Source organism: Cebus imitator, unplaced genomic scaffold (assembly GCF_001604975.1).
Source record: "Cebus imitator isolate Cc_AM_T3 unplaced genomic scaffold, Cebus_imitator-1.0 Scaffold6, whole genome shotgun sequence".
In the NCBI taxonomy this organism is placed as follows: domain Eukaryota; kingdom Metazoa; phylum Chordata; class Mammalia; order Primates; family Cebidae; genus Cebus; species Cebus imitator.
In genome coordinates this window covers 12701212-12726073 of record NW_016107321.1, presented here as the reverse complement: position 1 = coordinate 12726073, position 24862 = coordinate 12701212, and the positions used below count along the sequence as shown (strand labels likewise).

The 24862-nt window shown below is 39.5% G+C and overlaps 1 protein-coding gene across 2 annotated transcripts in view; it reads left to right on the top strand.

Annotated features, from left to right (window-relative positions):
- Positions 1-24862, top strand: part of ESR1 (estrogen receptor 1) — a 383841-nt gene that overhangs the window by 347436 nt on the left and 11543 nt on the right. For both annotated transcript variants that reach the window (XM_037742173.1, XM_017537594.2), the window contains one exon: positions 658-791. In XM_037742173.1, coding sequence (XP_037598101.1) covers positions 658-791 — 134 coding nt within the window. The remainder of the gene's footprint in view (positions 1-657; positions 792-24862) is intronic.

The window sequence follows — 24862 nt, the reverse complement described above, 5'->3', positions numbered from 1 at the left end:
CCGGCCCCACTCTACGTTCCTTCATGCTACTCCTCCTCCCATGTTTAGGACCCTCTTCCAAGGAGGCATTCATACCTCTGCTTGATGAAACCCAACATTATCTTAAAGCGTCCACTCGAATACCGCCTGTTAGGTGAATCCTTACATACCATCCCCTACAAACCAATGGGCTCAACCCAGCCATAGTTATTGTAGTTGTTCTTGTATTTCAAAAACACTACAAAACACATCTATCAGGACTTGTTATATTGGTTCAGGCCATGAGCATCTTGAGCTGAGACACTGTTTTTATTCCTAGAGCTACCACATTGTCTAGAATATAGTAGCAGACCAATATACATGTATTAGAGAAATCATTTACCCAAATCTTGATCATTTTCACTCATAGGTTGAAGAATTCCATATTAAACATTGCTGACTTGAGAAATGAACTATCTACCTCTTCTAGGAAGTTGAAATGAGAATGTTTTATTGATGGGAAATTATTTTTTGTCTAACCTTCTAGAATTCAAATGAATGTTAATGCTCCATGAAGACAATAGTTTTTTTTTTTAAAAGATTTAGAACCAGTAGATTTTTATGAATGTGAACCCTTTCATGTCTTGTGGAAGATTTTCTGGTTTTTAATCTTTTTTTGTTGTTGTTATGTTTGAATAGGAACCAGGGAAAATGTGTAGAGGGCATGGTGGAGATCTTTGACATGTTGCTGGCTACATCATCTCGGTTCCGCATGATGAATCTGCAGGGAGAGGAGTTTGTGTGCCTCAAATCTATTATTTTGCTTAATTCTGGTGAGTTGATAATACAAGAGAATTCAATGCTGGATGAAATATTTATTTGTATTTTTCAACCAGATACTATGTACCCATTCCGAAAGCATAATGTCATAAACGGAAAAAAACTACTGACACGCATTTAAAATAACCTACCAACATTGCAGATTTCTTATGGGGTAGAACCATGCTAGCCAAGTAGACACATGAAAAATTGTAATTTGGCTTTGAATCAAATGGCCTTTGAGCTGAAATATTTGTAGGCTTTCACAGATATGAGGATGTTTTCATTCAAATGCTACATGTATATAGACATATGCTAGTTGATAGTTTTATTATGTCTGAAAATAAGTAGACCAAGTAACTCTGTTAAGAAATTGTGAACAATTCCAGGCTCCAGATAGTAAAGAAAGAGGGTTATTTGAGACAGACCATGTTTCTGGTCAAAGCTGATTAGCTAAAAATATAGTTGGCTTAGAGATAGAAAAACCTGTTTCTAAAACAGAAGAATGTGGAATGCAATAAATTGTCCAGCTGAAAGAGCATTTTCCATTTGGTCTATGAAGTCTCATTCTACTGTCCCTTCGTATTTATTTGTTTGAGAAAGCTTAGCAAAGAGCAGCGTCTGTTTTGTTTTTGTTTTTTGGTTTTTAATGTAGTGAGGTTGGTTGTTGTATAAAGAGTCACTCTGTGTCACCCTGATGGAAACTATGGTTCAGCCTGAATTAGTGCCCTGACTCCACTCAGCCTCTTGGTATTCGGATCTAAGCGTTAACTGTCTAAGCACTCATGCTCACATTGGGTGTCAGCTGTACAGCAGTCCCTTTAAGTTCGACCTTTTCCCCTGGCTCTAACCCCACTTCGTGCCTCGTCCCTCATTCTCACATAGAAATCACAGCTATTTTGAAGCCCTGGGCCTTAGTTTCTTATACCAGTAGACACAGTCTCAAATTCCTCAACAGCTGAACTGCAGCTTGTATTGATCACAAACATAGAGAATCAGCACTTCCTTCTCTTCCTATGTGTTTTTGTCTCTTTCTGATGAGTGCCAATCCCTTCCCACAATTTTCCACTTTTCTTCCCCACCGCTGCTAGTAACCTGCATTGCTTAATGGCTATCACAGTAATCATTCTCACTTATCAACTGATAAATGGAAATCTGTACTATTACACTAGGCAAGGACTGAATTACAGAATGAAGTCCAATGAAAAATAATATGATCTGCACTAAGGAAGTGATTACCACTCCATTCAAGTTTCTGGTTCCACTCACATGCATTGTGCTTTTCATTTCAGTCATTTGTCCTGTACATTGCAGGGTCCAGATCCCACAATGGCTCTTTATTGGATGAGAGTTCTGGGAACAGTGCCACTCAGCTGCATGGTGCCAGGTCCTGAACCCGTGCCTTCTTCGGTGGAGGGCTGGCACATGCAGACAGCTTTCATGTGGGCAATCTGGGAACTTCAGGGAAGCCAGGCCTATCAAGTGTTAAGACTCCCACCCCACAGTTTAACCAAGAAAAAGTACCTCAGACAGGAAGTAAAATTAGCCAGAGTTGAATGATCCATACAAATGGATGCTCTGATCTTGGTAATAAAAATTTATTTTCTCCAGATCCATATCCTTTTCCTGCATTATTGTTTTGTGTCTGTTCCTATGACAGAGTGAGTTTTTTAAACTATTATACAAAAAAAAAAAAGTCAGGATTTTGGCCATGAAAACATTGGATTTATAGACAGAGGGTTTTTACAATCCACAGAGAAAAGACTTTCAGTCCTCACAAGAAAGTATTTTATTGACGACTGGTACCCAAACCTCAAGACTGTATTTCCCACTGCAGGATTTGGCCCCCGTCTGCCTCCTTCTCAGACTAGTTAAACTTTCATACTACAACCTTGTTCCTTCACTTCTTTCTTAGGATCTTCTTTGCACTTCTTTGCTCTTGAAGAGCAGAAATGCTATTGTAGAAATATAAGGCACTGTATGCTGACATAGTTTACGGTTGTCTTTTTCATGAGATAACAGAGTGGCTAGCAGCTCCTCTTTTCTATCAAGGACGGTACTGCTGGCTCAGGAGAGCAGTAAGCAAACAACCCTATACAAAGCGAAATCACTCTTTTCACTACAAAAGTGAGCTGTGCTGCAGAAGAGCAGCTCTGCTGCTGAGCAGGGCTCTTCATGTCTCCTATTGTTCCTGAAAAACAGAATCAAAGAGGACAAGACTCTGACACACAATGCTGCGGCATTAGGAGCCATTTTCAGAATAAAAAAGTAATTGGTTAGATGAAGGATGCCACAATCAACAATTTTTTCCCACAACTGGAGATATGAATTTTTCTAAAAACCCAACCAATTCATGGCTCTGATATGGGGCAGCTCTACCTATCATGAGACAAATTATCAAGTGACTCTGACTAAGGGAATCTCTGACAAGAGCCAAGCTGAAAACGCTTCAGGAAACCTGAGCTAGAAGATGCCTTTCTGACACTGGGAAACAAAACCTCAGTGTGTGGAGGAACCCAGGGTTTTGTGTTGAGCCCCAGTCACCAAGGTCTGAGAAGGCTGGGTTTACATTGGCCCCGCTATTTTGGCCGAGGCATAAGGGGAAGTGAAAGGTTGTTGTGAGGACCTGCTCGGAATGTCTTTCTGGAAGCTTGGAGAGGGTCTCTCAATTGCCAAAATCTCCATGGGAAGCCATCTTCACAGCTGCTTGGGAGTGGGCAATATTCGTCATCATTTCTGCCCCATTTAGAAGAATTTATTACTTTGTTTGCAAAAACCCAGAATCATCCATAGGACACACATTGTTTGTTTTTCCACTCCACACCAAAGGAGAGAGGCATTCCTGGTTAATCCAAAGATGCCAACTTCAAGACATTCTGAGAACTAGTTGGACAGAGCTCAAGGGTAGGGCAAATCAGATCAGAAGCGATGGGCTCAGGGCAAAAGCCTGCAAAGCAGCAGCCATGGAGGAAGGATGGGAGCTGGAGCTGCAAAGGGGGCCTCAGCGGAAGCTCTGGGCCTGCCCACGGTATCCCTTCTGCCCAATAGGACTTCAGTTTTCCTGCACAATAATTCAAATAGTTCTCATTTTTCTAGGCCCAGCTCACCTTATTGAGAAGTTTTGCTACTACCCCAGTCCATTATGAATTTCCTTTCTAGTCTATTTCAATTCTAGAGTCAGTATCACACAATCTAGCATTTGGTTAGTCGGTTGATTTCATTCACTATCGATAATTCAACATTTATTGAGTTCCTACTTTGGACTTTGTGCCAGATATACAAAAATGAATGTCACCGTTGTGTGGATTTTTTTCTTTGCATTTTTTTTTTATTGTACATTGGGTTCCACAGTACATGTGCACATCCTGCATCCTGTAGGATTGTTGTGTAGGTACATACGTGCCATGGTGGTTTGCTGTCTCCATCCCCCTGCTCACCCCCCCACCCCATCGCCTACATCAGGCATTTCTCCCAGTGTTATCCCTCCCCATCCTCCCTGCCCCCTGCTGTCCTTCCCCTCCCATTCCTTCCACCCCCAACCTAGCCCAGTCAGTGTTGTTCCCTTCCCTGTGCCCAAGTGTTCTCATTGTTCACCACCCACCTATGAGTGAAAACATGCAGTGTTTGGTTTTCTGTTCTTGCGTCAGTTTGCTGAGAATGATAGTTTCTAGATTTATCCATGTCTCTACAAAGGACACAAACTCATCGTTTTTTAATGCTGCATAGTATTCCGTGGTGTATATGTGCCACATTTTCTTTGTCCAGTCTATCATTGATGGGCATTTGGGTTTGTTCCAGGTCTTTGCTATCACAAACAGCGCTGCAACAAACATATGTGTGCATGTGTCTTTATAAGAATATGATTTATAATCCTTTGGGTATATACCCAGTAATGGGATTTCTGGGTCAAATGGAATTTCTATGTCTAGATCCTTGAGGAATGGCCATACTGTCTTCCATAATGGTTGAACTAGTTTACACTTCCACCAACAGTGTAAAAGTGTTCCTTTTTCTCCACATCCTCTCCAGCATCTGTTGTCTCCAGATTTTTTAATGATCACAATAACTGGCATGAGATGGCATCTCAATGTGGTTTTGATTTGCATTTCTTTAATGACCAATAACCATGAGTATTTTTTCATATGTTTGTTGGCTGCATGAATGTCTTCCTTTGAAAAGTGTCTGTTCTTATCCTTCACCCACTTTTGAATGAGTTTGTTTTTTTCTTGTTAATCTGCTTTAGTTCTTTGTAGATTCTGGATATTAGCCTCTTGTCAGAGGGGTAGATTGCAAAACTTTTTTCCCATTCTGTTTATTGCCAGTTCACTCTAATGATTGTTTCTTTTGCTGTTCAGAAGCTCTTAAGTTTAGTTAGATCTCATTTGTCTATTTTGACTTTTGTTGCTGTTGCTTTTCGTGTTTTAGTCATGAAGTCTTTGCCTCTGCCTATGTCCTGAATACTGTTGCCTACGTTTTCTTCTCGGGTTTTTATGGTGTCAGTTCTTATGTTTAAATCTTTAATCCATCTGGAGTTAATTTTTGTATAAGGTGTAAGGAAGGGGTCCAGTTTCTGCTTTCTGCATATGGCTAGCCAGTTTTCCCAACATCATTTATTAAACAGTGAATCCTTTCCCCATTGCTTGTTTTTGTCCAGTTTGTCAAAGATCAGATGGTTGTAGATATGTGGCATTACTTCCGAGGCCTCTGTTCTATTCCATTGGTCTATATCTCTGTTTTGGTACCAGTACCATGCTGTTTTGATTAGTGTAGCCTTGTAGTATAGTTTGAAGTCAGGTAACATGATGCCTCCAGCTATCTTCTTTTTGCTTAGGATTGTCTTGTCTATGCGGGCTCTCTTTTGGTTCCATATGAAGTTTAAAGTGCTTTTTTCCAGTTCTGTGAAGAAGGTCAATGGTAGCTTGATGGGGATAGCTTTGAATCTATAAATTACTTTGGGCAGTATGGCCATTTTCACAATATTGATTCTTCCTAACCATGAGCATGGAATGTTTTTCCATCTGTTTGTGGCCTCTCTTATTTCCTTGATCAGTGGTTTGTAGTTCTCCTTGAAGAGATCTTTTATATCCGTTGTTAGTTGTATTCCTAGGTATTTTATTCCCTTTGTAGCAATTGTAAATGGGAGCTTGTTCATGATTTGGCTCTCTGTCTGTTGTTGGTGTATAGGAATGCTGTGATTTCTGCACATTGATTTTGTATCTTAATACTTTGCTGAAGTTGCTTATCAGCTTAAGGAGCTTCGGGCTGAGATGATGGGGTCTTCTAAATATACGATCATGTCGTCTGCAAATAGGGACAATTTGACTTCTTCTTTTCCTAATTGAATTCCCTTTATTTCTTTTTCTTGCCTAATTGCTCTGGCTAGAACTTCCAATACTATATTGAATAGGAGTGGTGAGAGAGGGCATCCTTGTCTAGTGCCAGATTTCAATGGGAATGCTTCTAGTTTTTGCCCATTCAGTATGATATTGGCTGTGGGTTTGTCATAAATAGCTTTTATTATTTTGAGATACATTTCATTGATACCTAGTTTATTGAGAGTTTTTAGCATACAGGTCTGTTGAATTTTGTCGAAGGCCTTCTCTGCATCTATTGAGATAATGATGTGGTTTTTCTGTTTGGTTCAGTTTATGTGATGGATTATGTTTATAGGCTTGCATATGTTGAACCAGCCTTGCATCCCCGGGATGAAGCCTACTTGATCGTGGTGGATAAACTTTTTGATGTGCTGTTGGATTCAGTTTGCCAGTATTTTATTGAAGATTTTTGCATCAATGTTCATCATGGATATTGGCCTGTGGTTTTCTTTTTTAGTTGTGTCTCTGCCAGGTTTTGGAATCAGGATGATGTTGATCTCATAAAATGATTTGGGAAGGATTCCCTCTTTTTGTATTGTTTGGAATAGTTTCAACAGGAATGGTACCAGCTCCTCTTTGTATGTCTGGTAGAATTCAGCTGTGAACCCTTCTGGACCTGGACCTTTTTTGGTTGGTAGGCTATTAATTGCTGCCTTGACTTCAGACTTTGTTATTGGTCTATTCAGGGTTTCAGCTTCTTCCTGGCTTAGTCTTGGGAGAGTACAAGTGTCTAGGAATTTTATCCATCTCTTCCAGATTTACTGGTTTAAGTGCATAGAGCTGTTTGTAGTAATCTCTGATGGTAGTTTGTATTTCCGAGGAATCGGTGTGATCTTCCCTTTATCATTTTTTATTGCATGTTTGATTCTTCTCTCTTTTCTTTTTTATTAGTCTAGCTAGTGGTCTATTTTGTTGATCTTTTCAAAAAACCAGCTCCTGGATTTATTGATTTTTTGATGGTTTTTTTTGTGTGTCTCCATCTCCTTCAGTTCTGCTCTGATCTTAGTTATTTCTTGTCTTCTGCTTGCTTTTGAGATTTTTTGATTTTTTACGTTAACCTGGATTTTTCTCTCATTCTTCATGCATATATTTTCTAATCTCCCTATAAACTACTTGTATTTTTTTTATTCCTCACCGTCCATTTAGCTTGTGGACTGTCAACAGATGTTACATCTTTCAGTCATTTAATAGATGCTTATTTGTTAGATGTGGCCAGGAGGACCTGGAAAGTCCTAATTTTTCCCATCTGTTCTTACCATTCTGAAATGTATCATGCTCTTCAGTGCTCCACAGATCTAGATGATATAAAATTGTTAAATGGAAAAAGCAATGCCCATCTCCTTGGGTTATTGTGGATAAGGGGGAAATTATGTATGAAGTGTCTATTGCAGTTCATGGAATAAAGTAGGCCCTTAGTCAACAACAGCTTTCATCATCACTGATGAGAATCTCTGGCTTAAATGGAATAAATTCGTGTCTTTTTTCAGTGTAATTAAGTGTTTTAGTTTAAAGGCCTTTAGCTAGGCTTACAATAAGAAAAAAGTGGGGACTCCAGGGTAACACCAACCATAGAGACTGCCATGGCTATTATCCTGAGGCTGTTAATTATACCACTTAATTAAGATTTAGAGAAAATTTAGAACAACATTTATCTTGTGGATAATAATTGATTGTTATGGGAGCTTAATTGTTGAGAGACCTTGATGAAAGCTCTGTGGTGAACTGCTGTGGAGTCACATGGGTTCATGCATCATTCATCAGTTGGCCCACATTTTTCTGAGCCACATAACCTTCTAGAACCCAATTCTATCAGAAAACTACCCTTTCAGTGAATGTTTCTCAAGGCTCAGAAAAATTCCTATGTCAAAGCTTTATATGTAAAAATTTACATTCTCTAATAAATGTTTTGTTTGGACTTCAAATTCAATTTAATAATTATTTCTACATCTTTTTTGACTCCCCCTCCACCCCTGCTTAACCACAGTTCTATATATTTAATTCTGAAGAGCCTCATGCATTTCACTCCCTGGTAACTTTATCTACCTTGCCCCATGGGGAACCAGCCAGACCGTGATTCCTGCAGCCCTTTGCCCTCTCTTCAACTACAGAACCTCTTTTTGCTCCTGACTCCACAAACCTTCTCCAGTTACCCAGATGCCTTTTGTGTGCTACTGGTTTCTGCATTACTGTTAGCAAGGCCACTTGTTTCTCTGGAAATGTCTTATGCTCTTGAAATGCTATAGCCTTGCTTACCTGTTCATCCAAAACTGATCTTCAGGCAACATTTCTCCTTTAATTGATGGAATAATAAAGAGGAATAAGGGTCAAAATTCATAGACATTTAAAAACCCAAGGTAAAAAGTTAAAAGAAAATAAGATAGGAGAAAAACTTATGGCACCATCTCTAAAATGTGTGCTTTAGTGTTTGTTTAGCCAAAAAGGGGATATAGAATGTCAAAAGGAACATGTACGTAAAACATAAACGTGAAGCAGTGCCAGTTGCCATCTGTAATCTAGTCATGCTTTGTTAATGTGGCATATCTTGCCATGATGGTGCCCTCATGAAACAAAGGATACTGAAGCTGATGCCATCCTGTTTGCTTTAATCAGAAGCCACTCTCTGGTCAAGGAAGAATTTGCTTCATGGCTGATTATGACAAGTTTATATCACAAAGACTATTTTCTCTCTCCAGATCTGGATTATTTGCACTCATGTTATATTATTAGACAATTACTTGGAACATTTATGTTTTTAGATTTAGAAATAAGACAGTGATTCAGAGAGTCTCTATATTCAGATGAAAGAACATTTTTAAAACATATTGACTATAAACATTGAAAATCATTAATTCTCCACAGTTAAAGGTTTCTGACAGGAAGAATCCTTGGAAATTGCAAACGGGCACATTGTCCGATATACCCATTGCTGTCACATTAGAGAAGATTGGATTCTATTCTCTCTGGAGTCCTTTGTAATGCCAAGCTTCCTCTCCAGAAAACCTGCTTATTGTCATTATTTTGAGATAAATGGCACTTTATAACTATTAAGTGGTTCATTGTTTCTCTCTGGCTGACTGGATTCTGTAGGCAGCCACTCAACTTTGGAGACTTTCTCTGCTACCAACTTTTGGTGTTGCCTTGAGTTTGGTGTTGCCTTTGCTAGTTTCCTGAAAACATGGTATGGCATAGACTCTGTCATCAGAGAAGACTGAAGTCAAGAGAAGCAACCCTGCCACTTCCTTGGCAGAAGGGAAATGACTGATGTCTTTGATGAGCTGCTTCCCTAAGCCTAATAAGAAAATAGAAATAATAATACTTAATTCACAGAATTGTTGTGATAATTGAAGGAATGACCAGTTAGTAAAGCATCTTGCCCTATGCCTAGCACAGAGTAGATGTACATGAGTGTTACTGAGCTTTAGTTATGCTCTCCAAATACAAAGCCTTAGTTGTTGTCACTGTTAAAGAAATTACTCTGTTCTTCGTAGCAGATAATCAATAAATTCCTGCATGGAAATTCTGCAGGAGAATTTCAACCCCTGCCATTTCGGGTTAAAAGATTGCATTCTCATGATGAAGATGTTCTGGTGATTAGAATCATCTCAAGTCCCAAATGGTGTGGATTTGGTCCTGCGTCTATTGCAGAGCTCTCTTGGAGCTTCTGAGAACTGGGGAAACCAAACAGTTCTTCTGAGAACTGGGAAAATATTGGGAGTTTTAGTGTGAATTTATGGAAGGTGAGAAAAGGCAGCAGGTATTGAAAGACTGGAAATCCTTACACTGTTCTGCATGTTAGGAACCGTTTTCCTTCCACATTCGGACCTCAGGAAGAGAAGCTGCCTATCAACTTGTGTCCTCAAGAGAGCCAACAAAGGGGAATGCCGTCTCCCAGATACTCAATTTGATGATCATTTTGTCCTGCCTTCTCTCAGGTCCAGGCATTATGTAAATTGGCATTAAGTTTGAATAATGTATAGACCCAGTTAGAAAGGAAAAAGTGCCCCCCTTATTCCCCTAGTGCTGACTTAAAATGTTCTTAGTATGTCAGTGTTGCTTAAATATGAATGGCTGTATCGTCTACTTAAATAGACAACTGCACCAAATATAAATTGCAAATGTTTATAGCTCTTATATACAAGTATAGAAGAAAAACAAATTCATAAAGTAAATTTGAACTAAAAGGGAAACTGATAATAACAATGTTTTGTGTATTTAAGTCGCTGTTTGCACCATGTCTCAGGTAGACTCCTGGCCCCTTTGCATCTACATGGGAGGCTACCAAGCGTTCGGCCACAACTGGGTTCTCCCAGTACTTGCTTGTGCTCAGAACTGTGCCAAAACCTTTGCTCACCCAGTGTGCTGCAACATCCATCATTTGGATTTGGCAGGAACACATCATTTATGCATTTTGTTTGCTTCTGTTCTGTATTTATTTGAGATACTTAAAATATAATTGCTAGATTCTAAGGCATTCATAGCATCTGTGAAAAATGTGTTACTTAGGAAACAGTTCAGGGTTCCATGGATTATCTAGATTGGTGTGTCTTAACACTGACCACACAGTTCATGTGCGGGTGTGAGGGAGGGAAGTTTTGAGAAAAATCTCTGTATGAGTGCCCACATCCAGAGACTCCTATGTAATTATCCCAAAGTGGTGCCTTAATATCAACATTTGTTTAAAACCATCCCCCAAGACTAAAATTTGTTACCAGGATTTAGAACCATCGACTTAATTGATGCAGAACACTCTGATATTAATGTCTTCATGTCTTTTTGGAATATCATTATCCATATCCTCCATTCTCAGGAGGATGTGGGACGTAGTTTGAAAACTACTATCATAGACAACCACATTTCCACTAAAATAAAATAGTTCTCTAGTATATTATAAAACTACCCATTCTACAAACTGGCAAGGGAGCTATTGATCATGCTTGGAACTGTGCCAGGCACTGCCTGCATAAAAATGAGTAAGGTCCACTTCTTCCATGGAATGGGTTGGGTAAGAGGCACAGATGATTCACGAATTATTTCAATATCATGAGTTGAGGACTGTAGTGAAAGTAGGCGTTGAGTGCTGCAGAGACCGAACAAAAGAGTCCTTAGCTAAGGACTGATCTTTTGCTGAGTGACAAGGTCATTATAGGACCACCAGGCTTGATGGCATGTTGCATGGTAACAGATCAATACACCAAACAGCAGGAGCTGCAGCAGAGAAAGAGTTTAATAATTATGTGGCAGCCAAATTAGGAGACAGAAGGAAACCTCAAATCCACCTCTCTAAGATGTTTTGGGGCTGGAGTTGTTAAGGGAATTCTGGCAGGAAGGAGGCTGAGGAGCTTGGGGTAACTGATTGGTTAGGACGTAGGGGAAGGGATAAGAAGGATATAGAAACTCCATTCTTGCACTGGGTCAGTTCCTCAGAATGGGTCCTCTCTCTGGCTGGCAGCAGTGGACCCATTGGAATACAGGATCTGAAAAATATCTCAAAACGGCACACTTGAGGTTTTTTAACATCAAAGATGTTATCTATGGAAGTTTGAGCTTTGTGACAAGGGCTAGGTGACTTTGAAGTGGTAAGTGGCTGTAAGAAAGTGAGCTCTAGCAGCAGCCCCCAACCTTTTTGGTACCAGGGACCAGTTTCATGGAAGAAAATTTGTACACAGATGGAGTGGGGTGGGGGATAGCTTTGGGATGAAACTGTTCCACCTCAGATCAACAGGGTTTAGTTAGATTCTCATAGGGGCACACAGCTGAGATCCCTCATATGGACAGTTCGCAATAGAGTTCACACTCCTATGGGAATCTAATGCCGCTGCTGATCTGACAGATGGCGAAGCTCAGGCAGTCATGCTTGCTTGCCCACCACTCACCTCTTACTATGTGGCTCAGTTACCAACAGACCCACGGACTGGTACCAGTCTGCAGCCCAGAGGGTTGGGGACCTCTGGGCTGTAGGGAAGGCTGGTTAATGCTTAGCTGTGTTTCTATTCAAAGCTTATGCTTTTGTTTAAAAATCTAGTATTTTCGTTTTATTAATTTTATGAAGATGATTTCAAGGATGAGTAGGATTAGCTGGAGTCAGAAGGACACAAGGGAATTCCTGGCAACAACATTAAATTACCAGTTAATGTCTCATCAAGCCACTGGACCTTTAAATAGTTCTAAGCAGTACTGTCAACCTTATAGTTATGATGTATAAGAGAGGGCAAAAATCCCAGTTAGTATCACCATTTCTATTGTAGTATATATTTCAAGGAAAAAATCCTCAGGAATCTAATATCCTACCAAAATTGTGAAGTCAAGGTCTCCCTGCTGTAATCAAAGAACTAGATCTGCAATCAGGCCATATATTTGGAAAGGCCCTAGGCACTCCCTCTCCTTGTTCCCAGCATACTGAAAGACTTTAAAACTTGAACTGATGGAAACCTTAAGAAAACAACGACAAAATTCCACTTATTTCCTGAGCCCAACAGTAAAATAAACTAATTGTTTTTTAGTGAATGTCTCTTTCCCCACAAGATACTATGCCTTGTTCAATGGGTATTCAAAGCATATGTAATAGAATATGTATGGTTTCCTGAAAACTTGAAATGGAACATCAAACTGTTCAAAACCGTAAAGTTTTGAGTCTAGACCAAAATCACAGCACTTAGCTGGAATATGTACCTCAACGTCTACCACTCATGACCCTGCTGCTCCTTCCAACTGCTTCTCTTGGGTTGAAGGATGAAAAAGCAAACTCCCTGCTTTGAGTTCCATCTTGCCCTGCACTGCCTCCCCCAAGGGGTCATTGAGCACTCTACCAGCTTCCACCTCTTCCAGCACCTTCCCCCGGAGGGCCCATGGCTACTTTTGCAGATTGAAGTTCATTGAGGTTGATTCAGCTCCATTTCCTCTGAGTTTTTACTTTAGATGTGCTTTTTTGGTTGTATTTTTCTTCTGGCATATAAGAAAGCAATATTCTATGGAACAGAGTAATGTCTGTGGCTTTGTCAACTGTTATTTCTTAGTTTGATCTCCGTTTATTGAGGGTTTACTACTTTCCAGGCATTGTGCTAAGTGGTGGAAATACAAAGTTGCCTTCACTTGTTTTATCTGTAAAATGGAGAGAATAGTAGTTCCTACAGTGTGGCTTATGTGAGACATAGGGACTGCTCCCTGGAACCTAGAGACAGCTCCATAGTAGTGACCCAGTGCTCATAGCAATAGTGGTAATAATTAGGAAGGTACTCCTACCTCAAGAACCTCATGATCTGATGATAAAGACAGATATAACAAGAAAATTTTTCTTTTTAAATATAAAATGTGATTGTAAAACTAGTCTTCACTAAATTGGATTTTTATAAAATTTATAGAAACAAAATAATCAATTAAGGAAATATAAAACCACATGACGTTAGCCAACCAAGTTGATGTTCTGGATGTATCTTACTGCCGAAGAGTGAAGGGTTAAGAACGAGGGACTTCGAGTCCAAGATCAAATCCCTTTCTGCTATTTCTTAGCTGTCTGACTTTAACAAGTTGCTGAAACCCTTTGTGCTTCTGTTTCCTTCCCCATGAAGTGGAGATTATGATAGTGCCTATTTCATAGAGTTATTGTTAATACAAGTTAGCTCTTAGAACAATATCTACTTTAACAATTTGTGTTAGGTACTGTTTTCTTTTCCATCCATACTGTATATATATATATATATATATATATATATATTCATATTTATATTTACATATTCCAATTTGGATTATATAACGTACTTTCTTTTAAAATAAGATTTTAAATAACTGTATAATCAGTCATGAAAATACAACATGATTTATTCAACAAATCTGATACTGTTAAACACATAAGTGATTTCTCTTTTAGGATTATAAATAATGCTTGTTTTGCATTCTTTTCATACATCTTTTGCTCACTTTTCATTGTTACTTTGTATATGTTGCTAGAAATTGACTTGATAGTGAAAAGGGTACAAACATTTTTAAGGCTCTTAATACATATTGCCTGCTGTTGATACACATTCCAAACTGCCCCAGGAAACTTTATCAGTTTACACTTTTGCCAAGAGTGTATGAAAGCACTCACATGAATGTAACCTTACCATGCAAAGTGGCCCATGAGACAGAGGCGAGTCATAGAGAGCAGACAGCTCCCCTGCCTCCTCGCCGTCAGCCACTGCCCTCTGCTCTAAAAGAGCCACAGTCAGGAATTTCTACGTAGATTCTATTATAAACATCTCCTTTTGAAACAAATTATCTTCTCTCAGAAAACTTTCTTCATTTTAGTATCTATATAGGTGCTTGTTATGTTCATTTTAAGTTTTGTGACTTGCACAGACAAAATGCTGATGAACTGCTTACTCCAGGCAGTCTGAGTTCCCAAAGCACTGGCATTTTATGTCTTACTCTCTGTTTTGGGCCCTTTGCCACTGATTTTTTTAAAAAGCAGTATTTGCAAAAAGAAAGATAAGAGTTGATTTGCTGTAAGTATATATCTCTCTCTCTTTTTTTCTTTTTTTGAGATGGAGTTTTGTTCTTGTTGCCCCGGCTGAGTGCAATGGTGTGATCTCAGCTCACTGCAACCTCTGTCTCCCAGATTCAAGTGATTCTCCTGCCTCAGCCTCCCGAGTATCTGGGATTACAGGCACGCACCCTCACAACCGGCTAATTTGTATTTTTAGTAGAGATGGGGTTTCTCCATGTTGATCAGGCTGGTCTCAAACTCCTGACCTCAGGTGATCTGCCTGCCTCAGCCTCCCAAAGTGCTGGGATTATAAGCATGAGCCACCATACCCGGCCGAGTGTATCTAAAAACTTTTCTAAGGGAAGACAACTTCTTCCAAAGACCTCGTTTACTTTTTGTGATTGACACGTCCTTTCCTAGCATGGAATGAGCTTGAAAGAAGCTGCTGAACGTGGACTACGCTATCTCTCAGCCTGTGTCTTTCTCTGGTGATCAAGGAGCTGCTGGTTCAGACAGTGCCCTGTCTAATCCCACTAAGGCCCAATGAACCAAATGCAGTCTACTCTCCAGATTCTCTGCAACAGAAAGCAGATGCTTGGGCTTCATGGTCCAGGTTGGAACAGGCAGTCAGCTCCGAGGACAGCTATGCATGAATGTCAAGAGGGGACTGGCAGGGGACATTTATTTATTCTTTAAAATCGTAGCTCGGGCTAGTGATGACATGTCAGAGGTATTTCCAACTAAGAAAATATTCACAGACTCTTTAGTTACAAATTTGTTAGCTCCACTTCCTGCTAAAACTACAAGCCTTGAAGAGTTCTAGAAATGTGAGCAGCCTTAAGGATGATATAAATATTATGAAAATAGTAATACGTAATATCCCGTACAGCAAACTCCTTTTTTTTATTTTTGGAGTATTCGTTCATCAGCCATATTTCCCTCTCAACAGTCAAGGTATTGATGAAACTCATGAAATAATAGGAATGAAAGGGACTTTGATTTTTGTATTTTTAATAGCATTTTCCTCCACCAAATTACGCAAGAAATGCATGACCAAGGCAGAGAACTTGGAAAATATGGAAAAGCCACCAAGCAAAATAATCTCCTGAGAAATCATAATTTCACCCCACAAAAGTAATCATTGTCAACATTTTGGTGAAAATCGTTACTTAAAGAGACTCTTAGAAGGAGCCAATTCACTGCCACTCCTTCCTTTCTCCACATCATCCTGTACCCTGTTTTGAAATGCAGAATTGTTTCTAAATCATTCCAGGAAAATTATTAGTTTTCTCAAATATCTCTGGAGGCGAGTCCTTTGGCATTCATTTCTAGTTTCTCACAAACCTTGAAGTTAGGAAATTCTTTGTGTAGCTTTTGAGCACTGGGCCAGAAGTGAGGGCTGTTTGGGTTCTAGTTCCAGCTATGACACTTATTTACCAACTGGCCGACCTCAGGCAAGTCCAGGCCCTGCCTCAAGGTCCCCCCACAGATATAACATCTGCAGCCCCACCTCCTTCACTTCCTTTAGCCTCCGTTTCCTACAATTTCCCAGTAATTGTACTGAATCAGTGTTTTTCATTTTTTTAATTCAAATTTATTTATTTTATTTTTAAAGACTTTATTTTTTAGAATGGATTTAGATTTTCAGTGAAACTGAGTGGCAAGTACAGAAAGTTCCTGTATGTTCCCTGCCCCCACACATACACAATGTCCCTCACTGTCAGCATCCCCACCCAGAGAGATACACTGGTTACAGCTGATGAACCTACATTGACACATTATCATCACCCAAAGTGCATAGTTTACACTGGTGTTGGGCACTGTATGGCTTTTGACAAATGTATGCACCATTGTAATATCATACAGAATAATTTCATTGCCCTAAAAATCCTCTGTGCTCCTCCTATTCATTCCTCCCTCCACCCACTCCTGGTAACTACTGATCTTTTTACTGTCTCCATAGTTTTGCCTTCTCCAGAATGTCATATATTTGGAATCATAAGGTTTGTAGCCTTTTCAGAATGACTTCTTTCACTCAGTGATATGCATTTAAGGTCCCTTCCATGTCTTTCAATGGCTTGAGAACTCATTTCTTCACTGAATACTACTCCATTGTCTGGATTATACACACTTTGTTAATACATTCACCTACTAAAGGATATGTTGGTTGCATCCAAGTTTTGGCAATTATGAATAAAGCTGCTATAAACACCCATGTGCAGGTAATTGTGTAGATACACATTTTCAATGCTTTTCAATAAATACTTAGGAGCATTAATTGCTGGATTGTATAGTAAGAGTATGTTTAGTTTTGTAGGAAACTGCCAAACCATCTTCCAAAGTGGCTGTACCATTTTCCATTTCCATCAACAAATAAGTGAGAGTTCCTTTGCTCCACATTCTCATCAGCATTTGTTGTTGTCAATGTTCTGGATTTCAACCATTCTAATGGGTGTATTGTGTATCTCATTTTGTTTTGATTTGTATTTCTCTGATAATGTAGCATAGAGCATCTTTTCATATGCTGATTTGCTATCTTCATATTTTCTGTGGTGAGGTATCTGTTAAAGTGTTTGGTCCATTTTTTAATCAGGTTGTTTATGTTCTTATTGTTGAGTTTTAAAAGCTTTTTGTATATTTTTGTATATTTTTAAAGTTTTTTGTAAATGACTGATAACAGTCATTTATCAGGTATGTCTTTTGCAAATATTTTCTCCCAATTTGTGACTTGTTTTCTTATTCTCTGGAGATCAGTGGCTTTTACACTTTATTCTGCTGAAGCCAAGTATTTTGGAAGAAGCTGTGGGGTCACCAGAGGATAGGTGTGCAGGATAGTGAGGGAAAGTTGGAGTGAATGGGCTCTGGTGCCCCCACCCCACAATGTTTCTCTTGCTTTAATCAGAAGTTTAACCTCATCCAGATTGCATATGAGGTCTTTACATGAGTTCACCTTTCTGTTTGTTTTAAAAGGGGTTTTTAACTCTCAGAATGGTTTAAAGACCACTGAACTAATTGATAATCTTAATTCTGGAATCCTGTGCCTCAATTTTTGCAATGTAAAATAAACTAATTCTCCTTAAGAACAAATGAGGTAAACCTGTTATAAACAATCGTGTGACACTTATCAACACAGTTTTCATTCACATAGTGCTCACTTAGAATGATAGAAACAATACACCTAATGAACATGTACCATCCACAGGCTCACTCAACTCTCAAAACTAGGAACTTTCAACACTAGTTTCTTTTTCAAAATAATCAGAGAGAACTCTAAGCCATTTCAATTCTAGCCTAGGAAAAAGGGGGAAAATATATTTGAAGGTTTCTGGCTCATGAGATAAATTTGCAAATCAGAGCCAAGATTACATTACTGTCATTTATTAGTGGCTGGTGCAAAGCATTGCAGACTGTTAAGCAGGCTGTTCATTTCAGGGTGATATGGATGTGGGCACATCGGCCAATTATATATACTCAGATTGTATGTCACTTTTTTTCTGGATTTGAGTCTAAGAGTCAGATAGGTATTTAATGATGTTTTATAAACAATTCTGTTCACATTAACATTGTTCATTGATTTGGCAAGGATGAAGGGGGTGTCATTTTCATGATTTTATTTGTATATTACCTATTCCACAGAGACTTTGAAATGCCTTACCCCTATGTGGTGCAAAGGAGCAAACCAAAATTTGACAAAATCATAAACTGAGGACAATCTGAAGAAAATAATAAATCCAGGAGTCAGATTAGTACACTGATATGGTTTGGCTCTGTGTCCCCACCCAACTCTCATCTTGAATTGTACTCCCATAATTCCCACATGTTGTGGGAAGGACCCAATGGGAGATAACTTGGGGGTGGTTTTGTCCATACTGCTCTCATTATAGTGAATAATTCTCATGAGATCAGGCGGTTTTATCAGGGGTTTCTGCTTTTGCATCTTCTTCATTTTTTTCTCTTGCCACCACCATGTAAGAAGTGCCTTTCTCCTCCTGCCATGATTCTGAGCCCTCCCCAGCCATGTGGAAGTGTAAATCCAATTAAACCTCTTTTTCTTCCCTGTCTCAGATATGTCTGTATCAGCAGCATGAAAATGAACTAATATAGTAAATTGGTACCATGAGTGGGGTGTTGCTGAAAAGATACCTGAAAATGTGGAAGCAACTTTGGAACTGGGTATTAGGCAGAGGTTGGAGCAGTTTAGAGGGCTAAGAAGAAGACAGGAAAATGAGGGAAAATTTTGAATCTCCTAGAAACTTGTTAAATGGCCTTGACAAAAATGCTGATAGTGATATGAACCATATGGTCCAGGCTAGGGTGGTCTCAGATGGGGATGAGGAACTTGTTGGAAAGTGGACCAAAGATGACTCTTGTTATGTTTTAGCAAAGAGACTGGTGACATTTGCCCCTGCCCTAGAGATTTGTGGTACTTTGAACTTGAGTGAGATGATTTTGGGTATCTGGCAAAAGAAATTTCTAAGTAGCAAAACATTCAAAAGATGACTTGGGTGTTAAAATCACTCCATTTTAAAAGGGAAACAGCATAAAAGTTCAGAAAATTTGCAGTCTGATGATGCAGTAGAAAAGAAAACCCCATTTTTTTGAGGAGAAATTCAGGCTGGCTGCAGAAATTTGTGTAAGTAACAAGAAGCTGAATGTTAATCCCCAAGACAATGTGGAAAATGTCTCCAGGGCACATCATAGGTCTTAATGGCAGCTCCTCCCATCACAGACCCAGGAGCTTAGGAGGAAAAAAAATGGTTTCATGGACCAGTCCCAAGGTCCCCATGCTGTGTGCAGCTTAATAACTTGGTGCCCTGTGTCTCAGCCACTTGAGCCATTGCTAAAAGGGGCCAAGGTACAGCTCAGCCCATGGTTTCAGATGGTTCAAGCCCCAAACTTTGGCAGCTTTCATGTGGTGTTGAGCCTGTGGTTACATAGAAGAATCTCCACCTAGTTTTCAGTAGATGTATGGAAATACCTGGATGCCCAGGCAAAAGTTTGCCACCCCTGACCTTCATGGAGAACCTCTGTTGTTAGGAAAATGAGAAAGAAAAATGTGGGGTTGGAGTCCCCACACAGAGTCTCTACTGGGGCACTGCCTAGTGGAGCTATGAGAGGAGGGCCACTGTCCTCCAGACTCCAGAATGGTAGATCCACTGACAGCTTGTACCAAGTGCATGGAAAAGTCACAGACACTCAATGTCAACCTGTGAAAGCAGTCAGAGTGAAGGTGGGGGTGGCTATACCCTGTAAAGCCACAGGGGCAGAGCTACCCAAGGGTATGGGAACTTACCTCTTGTATCAGCATGTCCTGGATGTGAGACATGGAGTCAAAGGAGATCATTTTGAAGCTTTAGAATTTGCCCTGCTGAATTTTAGACTTGCATGGGCCCTGTAACTTCTTTGTTTGGGCCAATGTCTCCCATTTGGAATGGCTGTATTTATCCAATGCCTGTACCCCCATTGTATCTAGGAAGTAACTAGCTTGGTTTTGATTTTACAGGCTCATAGGCAGAAGGGGCTTGTCTTGTCTCAGATGAGACTTTGGACTGTGAACTTTTGGGTTAATGCTGAGTTAGGACTTTGAGTTAGGACTTTGGGAAACTGTTGGGAAGACACGATTGCTTTTGAAATCTGAGGACATGAGATTCGGAGCGGCCAGGGGTGGAATGATAAGGTTTGGCTCTGTGTCCCCACCCAAATCTCATCTTGAATTATACTCCCATAATTCCCAAGTGTTGTGGGAGGATCCCAGTGGAAAATAATTTGAATCATGAGGGCAGTTTCCCCTGTACTGTTCTTGTGGTAGCGAATAAGTCTCATGAGATCTGATGGTTTTATCAGGGGTTTCCGCTTTTGCACTCCTTTTTGTCTTGCCATTGCCATGTAAGAAGTGCCTTTCACCTCCTGCCATGGCAGGAGGCCATTTTGAGGCCTCCCCAGTCATGTGGTACTATAAGTCCAATTAAACCTCCTTTGCTTTCTAGTCTCAGGCATGTCTTTATCAGCAGTGTGGAAACCAACTAACACACACATGGAAGTCTATCTCCAGAGTTCCCAGGATGGATCACAAGTTCGGCTCTAAATTTTCTTTGCCTGGCCAAAACAAAAATCACACATTTTATTATAAGGTTCACAGGCTTTTAATTAAAAAAAGACCAACTATTGAACATAAAAACTCTTTTTCAGACAAAGTTCTACAAAGTCTATTTCTCACAACTAGGATTTTGGCAAGGATTGTGCAACTGAGAATTCAAAGTCATTTATTCCATGGTGAGAAACCAGAGTACAGATCTTTTGGGTTGCCAGTTAGGGGATGATCCATGTGTTTTGATAATCACTGGGTGGTGGTTAGGGCTGAAGGTCTCCTGTGAAAACCATTAACTTCACACCATAGCTGATAGATGCACTCAAGCCTTTACCACTGCATGGATGAGGGCTATGCTGGGGCATTGGCAGGCAGAATTCATAACATGGGGCAGGAAGCACTGAAATTCTATTCCATCTCTTGGTGTATCAGGCCAGGAGTCAAATCTCCTATCTTCCTCTTCTGGATCACTTTCCTCCCAAAGTGTCTGCCATAGATGTCTAGGTATAGCTGGGTATGGTGGTGTGTGCCTATAGACCCAGCTACTTGGGAGGCTGAGGTGGGAGGATTGCTTGAGTGCTGGAGTTTGAGGCTGCAGTGAGCCATGATCACACCGCTGCACTCCAGCCTGGGTGACAGAGCAAGGCCCTGTGTCTCAAAAAAAAAAAAAAAAAAAAAAAAAGAGTATCTAGGTGTGTTCTGGTTACTGCTGCTGATTGTTGCTGTGCAATTAATTACTCCTGAACTTAACAGCTAGAAAAAGTTATGATCAGCAATTTATTGATCATAAATTTGGATAAGACATAGAGGGAATGGCTTGTCTCATCTTCATAATGTCTGAAGCAATGTGTCACTTTCAGCCCATTCTATTGACTACAAGTGAGTCATGAGCTCACTCAGTTTCAAGGGAGAAGGCTCAGATCCCATATCTCTGTGGGAAGAGTGCCAACATCACCTTGTTGAAAAATTTGTGGATAGGAGATACTCATGTGGTCAATCTTGGAAAATACAACCTTCCCCAGTGTGTAAGAGTTCCTTCCTGCTCTGCATTGTGGCTTAATCATTGTTGAAATATCAGACAAGAAAGGGTGGAATCTAGAGGAACAAATGTATCCAGGATGTTTTGATCTATGTTTTCTGGGAAAAAAGGAAACTCTCAAAGCCTCTGAGACCAGGTCAGCCCACTGGGACTATAAGTTCCACGTGGACCCTTGTGCAAACTCCTCTGCAATAGATGAACTGTACATTTTCCAAGTGTGACTTTAGAGCATCTTCTTTCTGATCTTGGAAAGATAGTAATTGACTGTGGCATAGGAAATCTGGAACCCTGGCTGTTTTAAAATATATTACATATATAACTAATGAAAAGAAGCCTCCTAAGGAACATATAGATCTGTAATGGCTTTGTTCTAAAAAATATAAGTCTAGGATAATATTTATTAGAAAATTTAAAAACTGAGACTTTATATTTAAAAGTGAGACATTAAATTCTTTTTAAAAAGTGCATATTTAAGACTTTTTCTCAAGTCAACTGAATCAGTTCATCGGTTTCACCATGAATGTGTTGGTGCACCAAGTATTTACTTTCTGGAACATCTAGTAGATTTCACTAAAAAATGTTACCAAGTTAAAAAATGTCACTGAAAGAAAGGCCTATGGTTGGTTATGTAGTCACCTGTGTCAAGTGGGTATATAGCAGTACCAAATGAACAGCACTGCCATATTCCCTTGCTGGGTTCCAGCAGAAACACTCATCTTCACTGTCATCTTTCTTTGAGACCACTTAGAGAGGACTTCAATGAGTGTATGGTGGTCTTATACGCAGTAGTCTAACAATACAGATTTGCTCAGGGGTTGGGTTATGAGCAGGCTCTTCACCTTTCAGGTAAACAATTACATATCAGTAGAAGGATGGAAGTTTCCTATCTATGAACAAGTATTTCCCACAGTAGTAATCTCTTTGTTCAATTCACATAATAAGAAGTTAGTTCCTCTATGTCATAGAGCAATCTATTTGAAGTCTTTAGTAATGTTGAGGGCTTTAAATCATATCAAACTAAACATTCAAGTGTCTTAGGCTTGCCCCTTGATTCTTTGAACAAATTGGTTGCTATGAAGTATGTTAGTATTCAGAATGAAGGGCTAGCATGATGGGGGATGACTAGGTAGTTCTAGAATTTAGATCGGGGTTTCCATTACAAAGTGTGGAGTATTGGCATTAGGGAAGAGTAATGATTTCTAAGTAAACTTTGCAACCTAAAGCCTTAAGAATGTAGGAAATGGCAACAAAGGGAGGTATACAAAACATTCCTCTGGCTTTATTCTCTTTATACAAATGTATTCACTTTCCTATCAGTAAGGCATAAAATACTTCTTATCTTGCATCAGAGTAGGATGCCTACTATAACAAACAGGCTACAAAATGTATAATAGCTCAAACACCTAGAAGTTTATTTCTTGTTTGCTTAGCAATGCTGGGTCCATGAACAGGTTAATGTCATAACCCTCTCTCATGTGGTCACTCAGGGACTAAGGCAGGTGAGAGCTCTGCCATCAGGAATGGGTGGCTTCCAAGGTCATCCTAAGAGTTACCTCCATTCTAACCAGTCCAGCCAGAAAGGCAGAATGGGCACAGAAGAGCAAGGATATCCATACATAAGTCATCCTCTTAAAGTCATTGTGGCATCATGATAGGGCTCTTTTCACAAAACAAAGATACATTCCATGTTTTCAAGATTTTACATTTTAGTAGCCACAATATAAAGAAGCTAAGACAGTCACGTGATTCGCCGTCCTGGCTGTGAACAGAGAGTTTTTTTTAAGCACAGGTATCAGGGCTCCCCCTCAGCTTCCAATCATCAGGTTTGGATGAAACCTGGCAGCTAGACCTTGTAAAACTCCACAGGAGATTCTGGAGACAGCCAAGTTTGAGAATCATAAACATTAAAAGAAAAATCTCCTTGAATTGCCAGTAACAAACTACTAGTCTAGTAAAACATACATATTCCTTTGTCTACTCTTAAATGAAACAAAGAGGTAATAATTTGCCTGTACATATAATTTAAAAAATAATGTAATTTGATAGCCATCATATAAAGGAGAAATAATAGTAAGCTATACTAAAATAAAATGACATAAATGTCATAAATAAAATGACATTTCAATGCCGATGCCCAAGCTTGACTAAAGTAGAAAACGTAATAAAGTAATGAAATGCTTATATGTATTTACAATGAATGTTTGGGTATGAAAAGATGATCAGAAGGCTTTTTGTCCAAGAAGTACAGGCATATGAAAAAGCAGAGCAAGAGACAGACACCAGATTGAGAAAACTAACCAACCTATTTGTGTATGATAAAAGGAGAGAAAAATAAAATCGATTAGGAAAAATATGCTGCTGTGGTCTGAATGTTTGTCATTTCCAAGACTCATGTTGAAATTTAATCTCCAATGTGGCAGTATTGAGAAGTGGGACCTTTAAAAGGTGATTGGTTCGTGGAGGTTCTGCGCTCATGAGTAGTTGAACCCATTCACGGAATGGGTTGATGGATTAACGAAGTATCCCGGGAGTGGGACTGGTAGCTTTATAAGAGAAGGAGGAGAGACCTGTGCTAGCACACTCAGCCCCCTTGCCATGTGATGCCACCTCGGAACTCTGCAGAGTGCCCACCAGAAATAAGGCCCTCACAGATGTGGCCCCTTTACCTTTGACTTCTCAGCCGCCTTCACTGTAAGGAATGAATTCTTTCCTTTGTAAATTACCCAGTTTTAGGTATTCTGTTATAAGTCACAGAAAATGAGCTAAAACACATGCCAAGAAAATTCAAAGACTGCAAAAGTAAAAGAAAAGTAGAAAATGGACAAGTAATTTTGCAGATGAGTCGGGCTTTATTATAAGTGTATTGTCAAAGTGATTCTCTTTGTTATGAGATGAAAAAGTGCCAAAGTAGATAGAAACATTTTTCTTATCTTAATATCCCACTACATTCAACGCAAATATTCAGTCTCTAGAACTTAATAAGGCCTTGGAGAATATATCCTTTGGATAAGCAGTGGAGAAGACAAGATATCAGAGGCTATCAAGAAGTGTGTAGGAAAACTCTGGAGACAATGTCAATGTAAAACAGAAAGATACAAACCTCAAAATAATTTTAATATGCG